The sequence below is a fragment of the Mustelus asterias genome, chromosome 22 (assembly GCF_964213995.1).
Source record: "Mustelus asterias chromosome 22, sMusAst1.hap1.1, whole genome shotgun sequence".
NCBI classification, from domain to species: domain Eukaryota; kingdom Metazoa; phylum Chordata; class Chondrichthyes; order Carcharhiniformes; family Triakidae; genus Mustelus; species Mustelus asterias.
Window position 1 is genome coordinate 32,468,024 of NC_135822.1, and position 19,099 is coordinate 32,487,122.

Below are 19,099 nucleotides of genomic sequence, written 5' to 3' on the forward strand. Positions count from 1 at the left end.
CCGGAGGAGATGCCGTAGCTTCTCCGCTCCGGGGAAGTACTGGATGACGAAGGGTACTCTGTCCACCGTGTCCCGTGTTTGTCTTCTGAGGAGGTCGGTGCGGTTTTTCGCTGTGGCGCGTCGGAACTGTTGATCGACTGTTGATTGTACATTGTCTGTACATTTAAGACCTGGCTGGCTGTAGAGATTTGCATTCTAATCAGTATTCTGTAATTTGATTTCTGTGTCTGTTTGCACTGTTTGAGAACAGATATCCACTCCATCTGACGAAGGAGCTGTGCTCCGAAAGCTTATGGTGTTTGCTACCAAATAAACCTGTTGGACTTTAACCTGGTGTTGTGAGACTTCTTACTGTGCTTACCCCAGTCCATCGCCGGCATCTCCACATCATCTCTTTTTTATACCAGCATCAATACTCCTAATTCAGAAACAGAAGAATAATGCAGAGTAGTTGCCCCTAGAACTCAACACCATTCTGAGAAGGTCATGCCCTTCTGTGTAGTTTTTCAGTTTCCTGCCATCCTCTGACATCTCTGAGTGTATGACACTGCCATTTTACAGCCAGATTAGAGATAGTTTTCTGCTAGTTGAGGATGCATGTTTGTCATAGGCTCATACAGATAATAAAGGAAATTAAATTGGTGTTGGAATGCAGGGTAACAAAGTGACGTTGTCTTACTCTGTTTAAATAAGACTTGACTCTTGTTATTGTCTGAGCAGTAGTATCAAAGCACAACAGCATTGCCATTTCATCCAGACCTCCAAGTAACTACTCCCCAGCTGTGCACAGGTACCATCGCATTAGTCAATGTGGCACTTGTACAATATCTTTATGTTCTGGGAATCCCTTCTTATGCTTTCTTCCTGTGTCTATGGAGACCAATTTAACCCGGATATTACCTTCCTGTTACAAAGTCCCAATTACAACAGATGTCACAGACTTATCTAAGACCTACCTGAGCCAGGTCTCATGATGTCATCTGAACAAACCATAGAATTCTGAACAAATCATAGAATCCCTGCAGTGCAGAAGGAGGCCATTCGACCCATCGAGTCTGCACTGACTCTCTGTCTGAACGTCTTACCCAAGCCCTTTCCCGCAACCTATCCCCGTAACCCCACACATTTACCCTGGCTAATCCATCTAACCCACACATCTTGGGTACTAAGAGGCAATTTACTGTGGCCAATCACCTAACCTGCGCTTCCTTGGAGTGTGGGGAAAAAAGTGGAACACCCAGAGGAAACCCACGAACACGGGGAGAATGTGCAAATTCCACACAGTCACCCAAATCCTTGGTGCTGTGAGGCAACAGTGTAACCACTGTGCCACCATGCCTGTTTCAAATGGCAAGTTTAAGTAAAGCAAGGAAAATATGATGGCCTTAACATGCAGCTATTTTGTCTCAGTTCTACATAGAACCAAGGTGGCTAGCTTTTCATGCAATAGGCTACCTGTTTTAGCACTATAGTGGATTTCAGCTCAGTTTACTTTTTGACCATTTATCTGCTTTTAAAACTTCCACGGTCAAAAATGATTGGTCAATGATGGCTCAAACTACAATTCCCTATCAGGTCACCTCTCAGGCATATCACAAGCAGGAATAAATAATTCATTGCAAGATTACTTATAACAATGAAAGTAAAGAGTGTACAGCTAGTAGTAGTATTTAATTTAATGTTTAAGTTAATTAGCCAAAAACACAATGTCGGGATTTTCCAGGATTATTACATTGGGTACCACATCTGCTTATCAATAAATTAACTTCCGCTAATCCAAACTTCACTGCCTATGAACTGGAACAAGCACATACCATTCCTGTCCTTGCTGACCTACATTGATCCCCAGTCTCCCAACTTATCTTTAGAATTCTCATCACCTCTCTCTATCTCTGCAGCCTCCCCCAGCCTTATAATTTGCATATTCCCCCCTTCCTTCACCAGCACAGTAAGGAGTCTCACAACACCAGGTTAAAGTCCAACAGGTTTATTTGGTAGCATGAGCTTTCGGAGCATTGCCCCTTCATCAGATGAGTCTTTCTGTGTCGATATGCGCGATCTGCTTGGAGACCCTCTCCACTTTGAGCCAGCAGTTTACGGTGTCGGTGGTAGCCATGATGTGGAGTTGCCGGCGTTGGAACAGCACGAGCTTTCGGTGCGTTGCCCCTTCATCAGGTGAGTCAGGGGCAAGAATGGTGAGAAAGTGAGAAGGGGCAACGCTCCGAAAGTGCGTGCTACCAAATAAACCTGTTGGACTTTAACCTGGTGTTGTGAGACTACTTACTGTGCCTACCCCAGTCCAACGCCGGCAACTCCACATCATGGCTTCACCCAGCACTGGCAGCCATGCCTTCTATTAACTCAGCCCTCCCTCTCTTTCTTTATGACTCTTCTTAAAACCAACCTCGTGGCTCCTAATACATTTTTATGGTTCAGCATCTACTTTCTTCCCTTACACCCCAGTGAAGCACCTCAGGATGCTTTTGTGTGTTTAGGATGCTACATAGTATAAATTGTTGAAATGTTCTTAAATGTATGAAAGACTGAAATGAAAATACTTGGCAGTTGAAGGTAGAGTTTTGTTTGAAATGTTATCATTGCAGAAAATACATCATTTGCAGAAATGAAAAACCGAAATGAATCAGCAGAGAGAGCTTGATTTGAGTGCATCTTGAGTGAGGTCATCATAGATGTCACCACAGCGATGAAATGAAATCATGTCATCAGGAAATTATTTTTGAAATTATTGATGTGGCAAATATTCTAATTGCTTTTATTAAAAATAATGGGGTGACATTGTAACATATGAAAGCAGTAACAGGTTCATATTGAATTTGGCTTTGCTTAATTAAGATGTCAATTTATTGTAGTCAGTTTGTTCCTTGGTTGCAATACAGGTCAAAATATTTTCATATGAATCGATTTATGTTAATATCCATGAGATAATTATGGGGCTAAGATTTGCGAACTTTGATCTTTCCTAAGGTTTCCTTCAATGTTGTTGCTCTCTTGTCTCTGAGCAGGAAGGTAATGGGTTTACACTCAATTCCAAAGATTTGGTTACATTATCTCGGCTTCAGTCCAGTACTGAGGGAGTATTTAATCCTTAGAGGTGCTATATTACAGATAAAACATGAACAAAGGCCTCATCTCCCTGCACAGTTGCATATAAAAGGTCCAATGACACCACTTGAAGATGAACATTGAGGTCCCTGGTCAATGTTTGTCAATTAATCAATACATTACAACGTCAGGCTCAGTTGGTAACACTCTCGCTTTGGAGTCAAAAAGTTACATAGTGAAGTTTCACTCAGGAGACTTGAGCACAAAGATCTAGGCTGACACTTCAGTACTAAAGAAGTACTACGTTGTCAGAAGTGCCATTTTTCTGATGAGGTGTTAAACCAAGGCCCCATCTGCGCTCTCACATAGACATAAACAATACCATGACGCTATTTTTGAAGAGCATCATTGCTATCTTTGGTATCCTGACCAAAGAATGATACCTAGTCATTTATTTTGTTGCTATTTGTCGGGCTTTGCTGTGCCTTGTTTGCCAAAAAACAGCAGTGTCTACATTGTAGAAGGAATTCATTGCTGCAAATAGCACTATATATATGCAAGTTCATTCTTTCATTCTTCCTTTCACCGTGTATGTTTTTTTTACTTCCAGTTTCTTGGAGTTGTCCTTGAATGTTGACATGTGCATATCCATTATATTTTGCCAGGTGTTATCTGCTTGATGGTTGCCATCATGTACTGGTTTGGCTGGGAGATGGGAGCAGTCGAAGCCATCTCTCTGTCCATCCTAGTAGGCTCCTCTGTGGATTATTGTGTCCATCTCGTTGAGGGTTACCTGCTGGCGGGAGAAAACCTTCCAATAGCTGAGACTGACGTAAGTAGAATAAACTGCTAGTTCAATTTCTTTGAATGCTAAAGTTCACCTCCTCAGCATCAAACAATGTAGATTCTGACTGTTTCAAGTTGATGCCAGTTCAATATACATAATATAAATTGTTGGAAGAATTAACAATTGTATTAATGCTGAGAAAAAAATGAAGCTGAAAAATTTCCAGAATTATGAGTTGGATCAATTAGTTGTAATGCGTAGGAGGTCTTGTTGCCCTGTCTCTGAGCCTGAAGCTCTAGGTTCAAGTCCCACTCCAGGACTTGATGGCAAAGGAAGGCTTGTTCATAATACTGCTAAACAGGTTGAGTATCAACATGCACATCCTTCCAACATACACCAATCGCAGGCGGTAAGAGAAGGAAGGAATCCTGGTTGGCCATATGATTGACCGTGCAACCTGCAGAAGGCAGCGGCAAATCACTGCAGCACTTTGCCAAGCATAGCCATGGACGAACAAGAAGTCCAACACAGTCTCAGGGCATGGTACCTGAAGGGATAGAGGCCTCGATTTTATGACCTCGTCACACCCAACTTTCAATGAGATGAGTTGGTAAGATCGGGCGGGAGGTGAAAAATCAGGTTCACGCCTGGTTTTTCACCTCCCCTGATCTTAATGGCACTGTTTTGCCAGCAAAATCGACTTCGTACCCAGAAAGGGCGCGAAGCTGATTTAAATATTAATGACAATTTGCATGTCATTAACGAGTCCCAGGAACTATCATCTGGGCTCACTTACCTGTATCACCTCACCAGCCAGGGTTCTCCCCAATGAGAATCACATATGATCCCCACCAATGGGGATCAGGCATGATCGTCTTGCTGGGAGGATCGGAGACCATTGAAGCCCCTGGGTGGTCAGGGGCAAGGCGAGACAGTGCCCATAGAGCAGCACCAGCCTTGCAGTGCCCGCCTGGCACCCTGGCACTGTCTGCCTGGCACCATTATTGTGCTGGGGCAGTACCAAGGGGGAAGAGTCAGAGTGGGGCAGATCCAGAATGGGGTGGAGCCATGATGGTGGGGGGGACGGAGCGGAGACAAGTGTGGTTATCCGGAGGGGTGGGAAGGTACTCTGCCAGGGAGAGAGGAAAGGAGGGAACTCTGCCAGGGGAAAATCGGTGGTGGGGGGAAAGGGGTAACTCTGCTGGGGGGTGGTGGAATTTTGGGGGGTGGCGATCCACTATCAGGGAGGGAGGGAAGGATCTATGTGGAATGAGTACAATCCATGATCGGAGAGGGAAGGAAGGAACTCTGGAGGGGTGGCGATGTCCATGGGAAGAGGGGGTCCCGATATTCATGTGGGGGTTGGTCGGCAACAGGAGATCTCCCAGTACACTGGGAGATCGGGATGCTTGCGCAATGGCACCCGTAGAGCTTTGTAGCTGGCTTCACTGATGAACTTAGGCTCCACGCCTCCCCCTGCTGGCAAAAATTGTATCCTGGCACCTTTTTTGCGCTAAGTCCCCTAAGATTGAATTTTCAAACTCACCCAAAAATTGGCACTTAGAATTTTTTTCGTAAAATTCCACCCGGAGAGTTGTACTGTCGTAATTTTTATTCCGGCTATTCTAATTGATCCTATTTTTAATGAATTTCAAGTACTTGAACTTACTGAAACCCACAGTCAGATCCAATAGAAGGGTCATTTTCAAGATAATCAGCGGTCATCGGACAGATATCATCACCTGAGACAGAGTTATGCAATAATGATCCCATTCCTATTATCCTACAACAAATATATATTTGGTAACAAATATTAACCATATTAAAGAAGCTTTTTTCCAATTAACAGCAATGAACTTGGCAATTGAAAAAATGCACATCTGATGTTCAGCCACCATGTTCCCCAGCATTTTCTGTTAAAATGAGTTTTTAAAACAGTCATTTGCAAGCCCACAAGATTAGTACAGGTGAAATGGTACACACTACCTGTCCAACCCCCTACATATGCTATCCTCAAGGCTGTAATTGCTCTTGCAAGGAGCAGACCGAGGTTCCATACCTTACAAACGGAACTATAGAACAACACACCTGTTTCTGGTGGAATCCACTAGTGAAATTCAAGGCGAAGAAGTAGATGTTAAGGGACAAGAAGCTGGGGTTTTTAAAACATGTAGACTGTTTAGGAGGGAAGACGTGCTCCAAAGGTGTAGACAAAGAATTTTGTATCCAGTGTAAACACGATTGAGTGAGTTAACTCACATGTAGGATGTACTGAAGATAAACAAGAAATAGAACTAGAGATGAATGGTCATTTCGATCTAAATTGTTGTGAAATAGGTAAATGGGAATATATGTGAAAAATACATGTTGAAGAATAATAGAAAATATTTAACTCATCTGATCAATAGCAATACACTTGAGAGAAATCTAAACGCAATCTTACACTTGGTTGAATTATCACTTAATGTCATGGTAACCAACTGCACTCAGCAATTGGAAATCGTTTGAAAGTCTGAGTCCCTTAATGTGTGTTTGCTATCAATTGACAGCACAAATATAGCACAAATACTTGCTGAACAAGTGCACCAAGAATGCTAGTTGCAGTACTTGTCATATAAACTAATTTTTAAACAATGAAGAGTCCCAGAGCAATGGAGCTCAAATGGAAATCCTGAACTTGTCGTTCTCCTCTATTGTTCATTTTATCTCTCATGGCCGCATCTGTTGGAAATCTCCTTTGGCTTGCTGTCAATTTCTGCTTGATTGCACTCCAAGAAGCACCCTGTTACGTACTATCATACGTACAACCATAGTTGGATGTAAAGCAGCTTTAGGGGTTTTCAGTGGGGTACAAAATTTACTTTGGTTCCTAGAAAGACTGAGCCAATTGTTTTTGAGAACAAGGTCAGGAAGGAAAAGGAAAGGTCGTGAATATGAAAAGTTTAGTTTGAGGCTAAATCAGCAGATGCTTTTGTATAAACCGTTTCCCAAGTTCAGCCCTGGGAAAGTGACGCTGCAGACTGGCTCCCTCATGTTGGAACAGTAGTTTCTAGAAATGTTGTTCTATGAAACTCTAATTGAGATAAGGGTATTTTAGCAATGTAAACATGCAGGACAGCACATGGATGTCGCTCTCACAAGACTGATACTATACTATAGGAACCTTGGCATGTCTTTTCTTAATCCTGCCTCTCCTTCTTTTATTCCTTCTCAGTTGTAATGAAGTCCTAAATGCTTTAGGATTCATTTGGTCTTTTAGACTTTGGTTTTGATGGTACTCTTCAGAGCAGTTCATACCTCTCTGATTCTGGCAATAATTTCCTTCTTATACAACATTGTACAACAATCTCCATCCCCTTCTATTTCCCCCAAATTATTTGCTCTATTCATTATTTTATTTTGTTAATTGACTCCTTTTTAAAAATCCTGCCAGTTCACTCAATAACCAATCTATTCCAAATCAGACCGATGAGCATATGAGCAGCACTTGTTTTAAAGGAAATATTGCCAACAGGCTGATCAGGATTTGAGTGCCGAGAAGTTATTCCTGATTTGATTCCGATTTCTAGATCAGTTTTACACAACAGCAAAACAACTTGTTTTCATAAAGTGCCATTAAAATAGCAAAACATCCCAAAACACTTCACAGGAATATAATCAGGCAAAATTTGATATTGAGGCAAAGAAAAAAATAATTAGGATGGGTGATAAAAGCTAGGTCAAAGAGGTACATTTTAAGAAAGACTTAACAGAAGGAGAGAGAGAGACAAGATCATTCAGGGAGGGAAGTCAACATTTCTGTATGGCTGGTAACATGCCCATCAATGAGTGAGGAATGCACGAGAGGCTAAAGTTGTAGGATCACTGAGTTCTTAAATGGTTATGTGGGGGAAGGTATTTTTTTTGAGGATAGTTCAAGTGCAGGAAGAGAAGCCATTGCAGAAGATTCTATAGTTATAGCTAACAAATAGGGTACAGTAACATAGTGGTTCTGTTACTGGATAATTATCTGGACACAGTAAGAGTTTTAACAACACCAGGTTAAAGTCCAACAGGTCCAACAAACCTGTTGGACTTTAACCTGGTGTTGTTAAAACTCTTACTGTGTTCATCCCAGTCCAACGCCGGCATCTCCACATCATAATTATCTGGAGACATGACTTCAAAACACATCTTGGAAGCCAGGAAATTTAAATTCTGTTCATTAATCTGGAATTGTTGCTGTCCCTCAGTTTGAGGGCAATGTCTACTCGGTCCTGAGTTTCTGCCATGAGTCATCAAACCATTTCTTAATGTGCAGATCTTTGGGCACATAGGGCAGGATGCCCTACAACGTAGTGGGATCTGGGGTGCAGGATTTGCTTCCTATTCTTTCCTTCTCTGCTGGCATCTATCACATCATTAAGTCATTTGGACTCAAAGTAACTTGATGGACAAGTTTGTGAATGATTGGTTGCAGTCATTAATAGCAATGCTGCTGTGCTTCAAGAGGAACTTCAGAGTGTCTTTGTAGCTTTTTAGTAATCCTCCTAAGAACACCGGTCATTTGAGGAAAAAGGACCTGGTAAGGAGATGCTGTTCAGCCATCTGGGCAAAAGGAGGTGAGCAAAAGCCCATCACCTTTGAAGAACTAAGCAAAATGAAAAGTAGTTGAGGGGAACCTGCTGGGGGCACAAAGGTAAGTATAACTCCCAGGGGCAGAGAGACATGCCTGGGCAGTTGTCTGGCACTGGCCCCGGCACCCTGGCAATGCTATCCTGATCAAGGATCATAGTATCTCAATATTGTTACATCACATAAGGAGACCACCTGTTCTATCGTATCAGCAACCACTCTCCAAATGAACATCGTGACTTAGTGCCATTCTCCTGCCTTTTACTCAAATCTCTACACATTGTTTCTATTCAAGTAATCACATAATGCCCTTTTGAATGCCTCAATTAAACCTGCCTCCACCACACTTTCAGGGAGTGCATTCCAGATCCAAACCACTCACTGTGAGAAAAAGTTTTATCTTGCATCACATTTGCTTCTTTTGCAAATCACTTTAAATCTGTGCCCTCTCATTCTTGAACTGTATCTCCCTAAGTACTCTGTCCAGCCCCCTCATGATTTTGAACATCTCTATCAAATTTCCTTTTAGTCTTCTCTCCAAGGAGAACAGTCTCAACTTCTCCAATCTATCCTCAGAACTGAAATTCTCATCCCTGGAATTCAATCTCTCTGCAATCTCTCTAATACATTCACATCCTTCCTTTACTGTGATGCCTAGGTATAACTAGCATCTTGTAAATTCAACGTAACTGCAGTGCCTTTGTACTTCATGCCCCTATTAATAAAGCCCAGAATATTATTTGCTTTATACCCCAGGGTCACTCTGTTCCTGTACCCCTTTAAAAATGTTATTTTTTTGATATTATTAGTGATTCCTTGGGCCATTAGACCCAGTTGGGAATCCTGATGGCCCATTGAATGGGGCGGGAGGGCTAAATCAGGATTTTCGCTGGGTGTCCAACCCATTGTAAGCCTCCCAGCCCACTGCACCTGCTCAGATCAGATTCTTGCCCACAGTGGCAGAGTGGGCGAGAACCTGATCACTGCTGATTTTAATACATTTGAATATAATTACCGGGTTTGAGGCTCCTACTATCTAGTATGCTTCCCTCCACCTGCTCCTCCCCCCCCCACCAGCAGTGGGTTCCAATCTCTCCAGATCCTGACAAGTAGGGATTAGGCACCTTGGACTCTGATTGGGGGGTGGTGGGGGGGGGGGGGGGAGTGCAAAGAGGGAAGTACTGCCTCCAACCTTGCCCATTGATCCCTCTGCCACTGCTAGGCTGCAAAGGGAGAGTCTCTCAAAGGAACCTAAGGTTTGGGGGAGGCTCTGGCTGCGGGGAAGGGGTTGACCTCGGGGCTCTCCCCTGTTAGACTTCTCCTTCCTACCCTGGGAAATGTGGAAATCACTCTTTGGATGATAATTTTAGGCAACATTCAGCTTTAAATCTTCATTATTGTGTGTGTTCTGTAAAGCCTTTAAAGTGGCCTGGCCACTTTAAAAATCATGCTCCCTAAATACCTGGGATCCTTCAGCTGCACTCCATTCCACAGTCAGGATTGCCCTTGGTTGATTGCAGAAGCCCCAGGTATTACCAGACTTCTTTGAAATACTTTGATTGACAGTAGATGTCAGTTTCCCAAGGCAGGTCCCCTTGCTTTTTCTCATAGACGTGCTGATTAGGTGCATTGACCCGAACAGGCGCCAGACTGTGGCGGCTAGGGGAGTTTCACAGTAACTTCATTGCAGTGTTAATGTAAACCTGATAAATAAATTTTACTTTTTCTCATAAGCCCCAGGTGCTCTGAAAGCTCTTTGAAGCACTTTCATTGACAGGAGCTTTGAATTTTATTAGGTTGATCCCCCTTTCTAGCTTGAATGAGCCCTAGCTGCTCTGAAAGCTCTTAGAACTGCTTTGCTTGAGAGGTCCAGAGAAGATCAAAGAGGGGATTAGTCGAGATTTGTTTATACAAGAAACTGATGTTCCATTAGCTGTTAAAAGCTTTCTAACTGACAGCACCAAGACAGATCAAACAATTCATTGTTGATACAATCAGGCTCCATTAAGCTTGAAATGCTTCATAGAATCCCTACAGTGCAGAATGAGGCCATTTGGTCCATTGAGTCTGCACTAACCACAATCCCACTTGGGTCCTATTCCTGTAACCCCACATATTTACCCTGCTAATCCCCTGACACTAGGGTCAATTTAGCTTTGCCAGTCAACCTAACCCTCACATATTTGGACTGAGAGAGGAAACCGGAGCACCTGAAGGGAACCCAGACAGACACGGTGAGAATGTGCAAACTCCACACAGACAGCGACCCGAGGCCAGAATTGAACCCAGGTCCCTGGCGCTGTGAGGCAGCAGTGCTAAACACTGTGCCACCATCCTGCCCCTCTTTTGAGCTATGTAGTTTCTAACTACACTTGTCTAAACAGGCTTTCTCTTTGATCTGAAGTGCAACCTCATTTGAGCTGCTGCTGGTTCTAACCACTTTTTTAAAACTGGCTTTCTCTTTGATCTGAAGACCTCCCTAGAAAGACCAGGTGTACAGTCTGACTGCTTTTTTTTTCATAGTGGGTCTTTTTTAACTTCTTTTGCCAGAACAGCATGGCTGAATTAGAAGTTGTTTTCAGCCATAGAAGAAGCTGGCATAACTTAGAAATTATCTTCCAAGGGGTCCTCAATGAGGAACTTCTACCAGCTACTATTTATTTTTCTGGATAGACGCTCTATCATGCCAGGGGAGGGGGGGGGGGATGGTAGTGGTGTTTGCTCGGAAGCCTTTGGAGCCCCCAACTGGTCAGGTACATGGCTGGACAATGACCTGATTCTACCCCATGCCACCCTTCCAATTTCACCCCGGCAGGGACACCCCGACAATGACAAGTGCATCTTGCCAGGGTCTCATTACCAAGGGCTGCCCCCATATCAGAATGTCTCTCTTGTGAAGGGGAGGGTGAGGCTACTGACTAGGGTGGGGGGCTGGCATTGAGGCCTCTGACAGGAGGGGGTTGTCGCATCGCCCTCATGCGTATGTGGTGGGGTGGAATGACCCAAATATTTAGTAATGGGAGAAGATTGCCCTTCTGTGCTGAAGGGTTGGGGGTGCTCCCCTTGTCTATAGGGGCTTGCAATGTCAATCGGGGGAAGGGCTGACACTGTAAAGGCTTGAAGTCAGGCTTGCTGGCGTGTTTCACGTTGGGGTTTTTTTTTGCAACCAAAGAATGGTTGAATCCCACCTGGGTGGAGGAACAGGTACTGTTGAGGAAGCAGGGAGCCTGCAGAAGGACTTGGACAGGTTAGGAGAGTGGGCCAAGAAGTGGCAGATGGAATACAATGTGGAAAAGTGTGAGGTTATGCATTTTGGAAGGAGGAATAGACTATTTTCTAAATGGGAAAATGCTTACGAAATCAGAAACACAAACAGACTTGTGAGTCCTTGTTCAAGATTCCCTTAAAGTTAACGTGCAGGTTCAGTCGGCAATTAGGAAGGCAAATGCAATGTTAGCATTCATGTCGAGAGGGCTAGAATACAAGAGCAGGGATGTACTTCTGAGGCTGTGTAAGGCTCTGGTCAGACCCCATTTGGAGAATTGTGAGCAGTTTTGGGCCCCATATCTAAGGAAGGATGTGCTGATCTTGGAAAGGGTTATGGGGAAAAGCCAGGAGAATGGGGACGAGAAAAAAATCAGCTATGATTGAATGGCGGAGCAGACTCAATGGGCCGAGTGGCCTAATTCTGCTCCTATAAGAAATAGGAGCAGGAGTAGGCCATCTAGCCCCTCGAGCCTGCCCCGCCATTCAACAAGATCATAGCTGATCTGAAGCGAATCAGTTCCACTTACCCGTCTGCTTCCCATATCCCTTAATTCCCTTATCGATCAGAAATCTATCTACCCGTGATTTAAACATATTCAACGAGGTAGCCTCCACCACTTCAATGGGCAGAGAATTCCAGAGATTCACTACCCTCTGAGAGAAGAAGTTCCCCCTCAACTCTGTTCTGAACCGGCCCCCACTTATTTTGAGGCTGTGCCCTCTAGTTCTGGTTTCCCTTCTAAGTGGAAAGAATCTCTCTACCTCTACCCTATCCAGCCCCTTCATTATCTTATATGTCTCTATAAGTTCACCCCTCAGCCTTCTAAACTCCAACGAGTACAGACCCATTCTGTTCAATCTCTCCTCATAAGCTACACCCCTCATCTCCGGTATCAACCTGGTGAACCTTCTCTGCACTCCCTCCAAGGCCAATATATCCTTTCGCAAATAAGGGGACCAAAACTGCACACAGTTCTCCAGTTGCGGCCTCACCAGTGCCTTGTATAGTTGCAGCAAGACCTCCCTGCTTTTATATTCTATCCCCCTCGCGATAAAGGCCAACATTCCATTCGCTTTCTTGATCACCTGCAGACTGAGTTTTTGCGATTCATGCACAAGGACCCCCAGGTCCCTCTGCACAGTAGCATGCTGTAATTTTTCTCCATTTAAATAATATTCCAATTTACTATTATTTCTTCCAAAGTGGATAACCTCACATTTGCCAACGTTATATTCCATCTGCCAGATCCTCGCCCACTCGCTCAGCCTATCCAAATCTCTCTGCAGACTTTCCGCGTCCTCCACGCAATTCACTTTCCCACTCATCTTCGTGTCATCAGCAAACTTTGATACCCTACACTCAGTGCCCCCCTCCAGATCATCTATGTAAATGGTAAACAGTTGAGGCCCCAGCACCGATCCCTGCGGCACGCCCCTGGTCACCAACTGCCAACCAGAAAAGCACCCATTTATTCCAACTCTCTGCTTCCTGTTAGATAGCCAATCCCCAATCCACGCCAACACCTTACCCCAGCTCCGTGCATCCCAATCTTCTGCAGCAACCTTTTGTGAGGCACCTAATCGAATGCCTTCTGGAAATCCAAAAACACCACATCCACCGGTTCCCCTCTGTCAACCGCACTAGTCACATCTTCAATGTCTTATGGTCTTTTGAAGCTCTACACTTTCCACTTCACAATTTGTAATACTTCCAAGTTTTTCTCATCTGCAAACTTTTAAATTGTCCCTTGCACACCAAGATCTAGATCATTAATATATATTAAGAAAAGCAAGGGTCTTAATAGTGACCCCTAGGAACACCACTACAAACTTACCTCCAGCCCAAAAAATATCCATTGGACATTGGTCTTTACTCTGTGCTTCCTATTATTCAGCCAATTTTGTATTCACATTGTTCCTGTCCCTTTTATTCCATCAGCTATAACTTTTCTCCAAGTCTGTTGTGTGGCATTAGATTGAATGCCTTTTGAAAGTCCATGCACACCACACCAAAGCATTACCCTCATCAACATTTTCTGTTACGTCCTCAAAATAATCCAGCAACTTAGTTAAACATGATTTCCCCTTTAGAAGTCCAGTGCTGGCACTTCCTAGTCAACCCACATTTTTCCATGTGACTACTAATTCTATCCCGAGTAATTGTTTCTAGGAGATTGCCCACCGCTGATGTTAAACTGACTGGCCTGTAATTGTTGGGAGCATCTTTTCCAACTTTTTTTGAACAAGGGCATAACATTTACAATTCTCCAGGCCTCCGGCACCTCCCCCAAGTCCAGAGAAGACTGGAAGATTATGGTCAGTGCCCCTGCAATTTCCATTCTTCTATCAATATCAATATGCATCTCATCTGGTCCTGGTGCCTTCCAACTTTCAGTACTAATAGGCTATTCAACATTTTCTCGTGATCAATTTTGAACTCTTCCAGGGATATAATTCCTTCATCTGTCACTATGTCCTGGGTAGCATCAACCTCCTAGGGGTGGCACAGGGGCAGCACAGTGGTCAGCACTGCTGCCTCACAGCGCCAGGGACCCGTGTTCGATTCCTGGCTTGGGTCACTGCCAGTGTGGAGTCTGCACGTTCTCCCCTTGTCTGCCTGGATTTCCTCCGGGTGCTCTAGTTTCCTCCCACACCGAAAGATGTGCTGATTAGGTGCATCGGCCATGCTAAATTCTCCCTCCGTGTTCCCCAGTCGCCACACTATGACGACTGGGGGATTTTCACAGTAACTTCATTGCTAATGTAACTTCAGTGTTAATGTAAGCCTACTTGTGACACTAATAAATAAACAAAAAAGATGGATGCAAAGTATTCATTTAATATCTCAGCTATGCCCCCTGCTTCCATGTGTAAATTTCCTAAGAACATTAGTGAACGGGATGGACTTTTGGGACAATAGACAATGGTTTCACGGTCATCATTAGTCCTTTAATTCCAGATTTTTATTGAGTTCAAATTTCACTATCTGCCATGATCTTGGTCTGGGTCTCTGGATTACTAGTCCAGTGACAATACCACTGCACCACTATCTCCCCTAACAATAGTTTCATGAGACATGTTTTTTAATTCCTTATTTATTAATTGAATTTAAATTCTACCATTTGCTGTGAAGGGTTTTTGAACCCCTATCCCCAGAGAATTAGCTTGATGTCTGGATTGCTAGTCCAGTGACAGTACTTCTATGCCGACATATGGTTTTATATTTGTTCTTCTGGGGGAAGAGGGCATTTGTTATGATGAGGCCATGCTGAGCACCTTGTCTATAGGAGGACACCATTCCCATTGGCTTTTCCCACACCATTTTTCCCAATAGTTCTTTTCCAGACTTTGGAGTTATGGCCAATCCTGGGCTTTAAAATCCCCTAGTAAGATTATCTTTTCTTCAATTGCAATAGCAATGAGAACTTCATCAAGGTCAGTATAGAGCTTTTCCTTAATATCCTCATTGGAGTCAAGAGTCAGAGCATAAGCGCTGATGACAGTGACATATTGTTATGGCTGAGCTCTAGGTGAGGAGTCAAGGACCCTTAATTTATGCATTTTAGGAGTTCTGACAGTGTATCCTATTTCGGGGCATTTTTTGTTGTGTTTCAGCCTTCAAGATATTTATGCTCAATCTATTCTGGCCCCTAATTTTAATCACTTCATCATTGGCAGCCATACTTTCAGCTGCCTGACCTTGATCCTAAGCTCTGGAATTCCCTTCCTAAATCTCTCTCTTTTAAATGCTCCCTAAAATCAAGCTTTTGGGCACCCAACTTTATATCTCCTTATGTAACTCAGTGTTACTGACAATGCCTTGGGACATCTTACGACAGAAAAACAGGGAAGGTGGAGATGTGGTGGGTTTTTTTTTGCAAGGACAAAGGGCTCAAGGGTTGCTTTTCTGAGGAAGTGATGATGATGGGAAATTTGAAAGGGACTGGGAGACATGTCCTGAGGAGAGAGAACTGTTAACAATATTTAGCTAGTACGGGGACCAGGAAAGAAAATTTGGTGGTCAGCAGCTTAGTGGGAGTTGTAATTGAGAAAGCAGGGGATAAGTCTCGTGAACAAGATGAACTTGAAATAAGAAGGAAAATAGAAGAAAAACTAGAGAAACTTGTGAGCTCAGGGCTACTGCTAGAGGAAGCTTGGCTTTGTGGCCAAGGAGAAGGGAGGCATGAGGCAAAGCAGCTGAATGGATGGTCTCAATGAGCACTTTACACTTGGAAGTGAGCCTGCAGGGGGCACAGGAGAGGAAGTTAAAGAGATGGTTGGTAGTAGAGAAAAGGAGGAAGAAGCTGCTTAAAAATTATTGTAAGATTGTAACGCTACAAAAGAAAGTGGCCGAAATCTTGAAGCCGCGATTGCCATCTGCAAGGTTGCTGGCGGGGTCTCAAGGTACAGAAGACAGAGTTCTTGCTGGCGAGATCGCAATTTTGGATCATCCCTGCCCCTTGCCAGTGACATCATCAGGTTCACACTCATATTGCGCACGAACCTGCGTTGCAGGCATTTTCATGCATTTTAATATTATTAACCCACCCCCTCACCGTATCTTGACCCCCCTGCCATACCTTCAAGCTGCACCGATGTGACGTCATGCTGGCACCGTTTACAACAGGTTCACACAAACGTGAACCTGTCATGGGGGTCTCCTCGGGGCATAAAGGTATGTATAGCCCTCAGGGGAGAGCGACGTGGCAAAGCAGCGGCCTGGCAATACCCCATGGCAATGCCCCTTGACACAGGATGGCATTGCTAGGTTGGCACCCAGCCCATGCTAACCTGGCAGTGCCACCCTGTGCCAAGGGGTGGGCCCTAGTGAGAGCCTCATGGGGGGGAATTCTTGCAGTTGTGGTTGACTGTGGGTGGGAAGGGGCTGATAATTACGGAGGAGAGGGAGAGAGAAGGGGCTGATGATCTTGTGGGGGAGAGAAGGGGGCCAATGCTCACGGTGGGGAGAAGTGAATGCTGACTCCAGTCACTGACGGGAAGAGGAGCTCCTGATGCCTCAGCGGTGGGTTGGGAGCAGGTTTATTGCAGTTCTGATCGGGGAACCCTTTAAAGATGACACCTCAATATCTGAGCAGCCGGGTTTTGCCGGCATGTTTAGGGCCTGCCCCCTTCTATGATGGCGTGAATCATGCCCCTTGAATTTTTTTGGCAGAGTGTGATAGAATCTGGAGAGGAAACCAACTAGTTTCTCTGGAGAGAAACACGCTGGTTTTCCTGCCATAAGCAACACTGCCAGTTTTTGGTAAGATTCCCCCTCTGTGCTTCCAGTAAACATATGTCATAAATTTCCAAAAGATGTCAAAGATTGTGATTTTCATTTTATTTTCAATAGATGGATGAACATGTTTACTAATACCTTCGCTTGTTTAATTAATAGGATAAATGCAAAATGGGGAAATGGAGGACACTAGCAGCGGTGAGGCACGTTGGTGTTGCCATTGTCTCCAGTGCCATCACCACAGTCATAGCAACCATCCCTCTCTTCTTTTGCATCATCACCCCATTTGCCAAGTTTGGGAAGATTGTTGCCTTGAACACCGGTATCTCTATATTGTACACCTTGACCGTCAACACGGCTCTGCTCAGCATCCTGGCTCCAAGTGACTTTTATCGCTCGAGGAGATCTTTTATTAAAGCGGTCCTAGGAGTAGTGACCATAGGTGGCGGAGGATTCTGTATCTGTCTAGTACTGGTTAAATTAGGAATCAAAATCCCACTCCCCAATGGATCAACACTGTAATTTATTTATACAATTTTAACACAAGTGATTACAGAAATAATGTTTAAAAAGGGAACTTCATCACAATGCAAAAACTGGGACCATTTCCACCTTTTATTTTGTATAAACTCTTTATTTCCTGTGTGTGGTAGATGGTTGCTGATTTGATGAGACTGTTGAGTAACCACTTAACTCCAACCAATGGTTTAGAGTGCTGCTTTTCCTGTTAGATGTACAACTAATATCAAACTCTGATTTTTCATCATTTCAAAGGAAAAAAGTTGAAACAAATGAAAACGTAGTCTGAAAGGAATGGGTTCTAGATATCTTTTAGTCACATCTTTCACACACAATTGTGGGGAAATCTGTCCATTACATCGGAAAGCTGGCAGCTATCTAGTTAGCACTGGAAAAGTCTCCTTATTTTCCTTTACCCATTTTTCCCCACTACATATTTGCTCTTCAACCAAGATTGTGTCAGTTTAGACAGATTCTTCCAAAACTTGTGTCAGTTCTAATGATCAGCCAGTTCAGATGTAAGCCAGGGAGGGAAATTCCACTTCCCTTTTATTCTTTTCCATCCCTGAAAAGGAATTTTATCTGAAAGGCTGGTTGAGAAAATGGTGGTCTTCCCACAGGCTTCAATGACATGAGCCACTGAGACTCCACCCTCTGACCTTCTGGGTTAAAGTGAAATTAAACATTAAGTTTCTAAAGTTTTCATTATTTTTTTCAGAGTCTTTTTATTCTTGCTTTACGTTTTTGTTATTCTTCAATTTCCTCCTCTTCTCCTATAGTCCCTTAAATCCAGCCATGCACTATATCACCTAAGTGCCATTCTTCACCCATAGATGCTAACCTGGCCTTCACGCACAGACACTGCCAACAGAAATCAAATGCCCACCCAGGCCAATGTTATTTTTTACCTTTCTACAAAGCCAAGTAGAGTAGGCCCTTTCCACTTGCATCTACAATGAGACCAGATGACCTGGCCTGCATGATGCAGTGTTGTGCCAAGTGGCATGGTGTTCAGGAGAGGTGTTCCTATCGAGACAAATCTTTTATGGGATGTTATATGGGTTTGCATTTATTTAACACTTATGACAATGTTGGGCCATCCCAAAGCACTTCACAGTCTTTTAATAATTTTGGAAGTGCGGTTGCTGTTCTGTAGGTGATAAATGCGACAGTCATTTGCAAACGGAAGGTTACCACAAGCAGCAAAAAAATTAAATGATCAGATAGTGAGATTTAATGAGGTCAGTTGAGTCACTTTGTTTAGGGTGTCAGGAGAACTCTCTGTTTAGGCTCAAATCATGAAACAAAGGCTGGAATTCTCCAGCCATTTACGTCCCTCCGCTGCTGCAAGTGAGGAAGGAGAATTTGTCGCAAAGCCAAATCTCCGTTCACTGCAGCGGGACCAGAGAATCCCGCTAGCGTGAACGGCCAGAGAATTCCAGCCAAAATCTTATACATCTACGTGGATAGGGCTTTGCTTTAATGTCTTAGTCAGAAGGTAGCACCTCTGACATTGTACCTCCCTCAGTACTGCACCCAAGTGTGAGTGAGCCAAGCTGTCATCTTCAATTTCAGTAGTGTGGGTGCTCAAATATGACATGCATAAATAA

General features: G+C 43.8%; 1 protein-coding gene across 1 annotated transcript in view; it reads left to right on the forward strand.

Moving 5' to 3' along the window:
• disp3 (dispatched RND transporter family member 3) overlaps positions 1–17,492 on the forward strand; it is a 249,008-nt gene extending 231,516 nt beyond the window's left edge. Inside the window, exons 22-23 of the mRNA XM_078239103.1 lie at positions 3,729–3,895; positions 17,130–17,492. Coding sequence (XP_078095229.1) covers positions 3,729–3,895; positions 17,130–17,492 — 530 coding nt within the window. The remainder of the gene's footprint in view (positions 1–3,728; positions 3,896–17,129) is intronic.
• The last annotated feature ends 1,607 nt before the right edge of the window (positions 17,493–19,099 follow it).